At 35.7% G+C, this 1,514-nt stretch overlaps 1 protein-coding gene across 1 annotated transcript in view; it reads left to right on the forward strand.

Annotated features, from left to right (window-relative positions):
- HSPBP1 (HSPA (Hsp70) binding protein 1) overlaps positions 1–472 on the forward strand; it is a 60,570-nt gene extending 60,098 nt beyond the window's left edge. The window contains exon 8 of the mRNA XM_053689938.1: positions 267–472. Coding sequence (XP_053545913.1) covers positions 267–344 — 78 coding nt within the window. The 3' untranslated portion in view covers positions 345–472. The remainder of the gene's footprint in view (positions 1–266) is intronic.
- Positions 473–1,514: the final 1,042 nt, after the last annotated feature.

Genomic DNA, 1,514 nt, shown 5'->3' on the forward strand with positions numbered 1-1,514 from the left:
CGCGGCGAACGCTGCAGACAAATAAAGGAACTTTCAGCATTAATTATTTTATAATCCATGATTGAACGTCCCCTTTATTTGTTGCTCTGATAGCTAACATTTGTACCAGTATCGGTTAACAGTGTCCATTCAGCAGAAAAGAAACAAATATAACAGATTTTAATATACATTGGATTAAAAGGAAAAACTAAGCAAAGTTACACATTAATTCTAAGTATATTTTCTCATTGCATAGTATATAAACAAGTGTATTTTTTCTGTTTCAGGAAGAACTAGAGTATTGTGAGAGGCTTCTTGCTCTTTGCTTCAGAAACTTTCCAGAGGATAACAACATGGACCGATGATAGCATGAAAATATATATCATTTTTGTGACTTTTTCTTCGCAGAATTGTACATCTGTGTTTCAGAGAATTTGAGACTTTTTTTAAAAAAAAATATTTATCTGTATAATAAAATAAAAATTAAATCCAATGTGTTTGAATTTTTGTTTCTTATCAAATTAACACAACATAGGGAAAGCAGAGGAATACAATTTAAAGAGTCCTACTCTTAAAAACAGCTTCACCTAGATTACGAGTTTTGCGTTAACAGGGGTGCGGTCCTAACGAGCACTTTATGCTCACCGCTCACTTACAGACAGCGCTGGTATTACGGGTTTTTAGAAACCCAGCGTTAGCCGCAAAAAAGTGAGCGAAGAGCAAAATTTAGCTCCACATCTCACCTCAGTACCAGCGCTGCTTAAGTCAGCGGTGAGCTGGTGTAACGTGCTTGTGTACGATTTCCCCGTAGGAATCAATGGGGGAGAGCCGCCTGAAAAAAAAAACCTAACACCTGCAAAAAAGCAGCGTTCAGCTCCTAACGCAGCCCCATTGATTCCTATGGGGAAATTATTTTTATGTCTACACCTAACACCCTAACATGAAGCCCGAGTTTAAACACCCCTAGTCTTACACTTATTAACCCCTAATCTGCCGCCCCCAACATCGCCGACACCTGCATTATATTATTAACCCCTAATCTGCCGCTCCGGACACCGCCGCCACCTACATTATACTTATGAACCCCTAATCTGCTGTCCCAAATGTCGCCGCAACCTAACTACATTTATTAACCCCTAATCTGCCGCCCACAACGTCGCCACCACTATATTAAATGTATTAACCCCTAAACCTAAGTCTAACCCTAACACCCCCTAACAAATATAATTTAAATAAATCTAAATAAAATTACTACAATTACCTAAATTATTCCTATTTTAAACTAAATGCTTACCTATAAAATAAACCCTAAGATAGCTACAATTTAACTAATAGTTACATTGTATCTATCTTAGGGTTTATTTTTATTTTACAGGCAACTTTGTATTTATTTTAACTAGGTACAATAGTTATTAAATAGTTATTAACTACCTAGTTAAAATAAAGACACATTTACCTGTAAAATGAAACTTAACCTATGTTACAATTACACCTAACACTACACTATAATTAAATAAATACCCTAAACTAAATAC

Source organism: Bombina bombina, chromosome 8, assembly GCF_027579735.1.
Source record: "Bombina bombina isolate aBomBom1 chromosome 8, aBomBom1.pri, whole genome shotgun sequence".
Classification (NCBI taxonomy): Eukaryota; Metazoa; Chordata; class Amphibia; order Anura; family Bombinatoridae; genus Bombina; species Bombina bombina.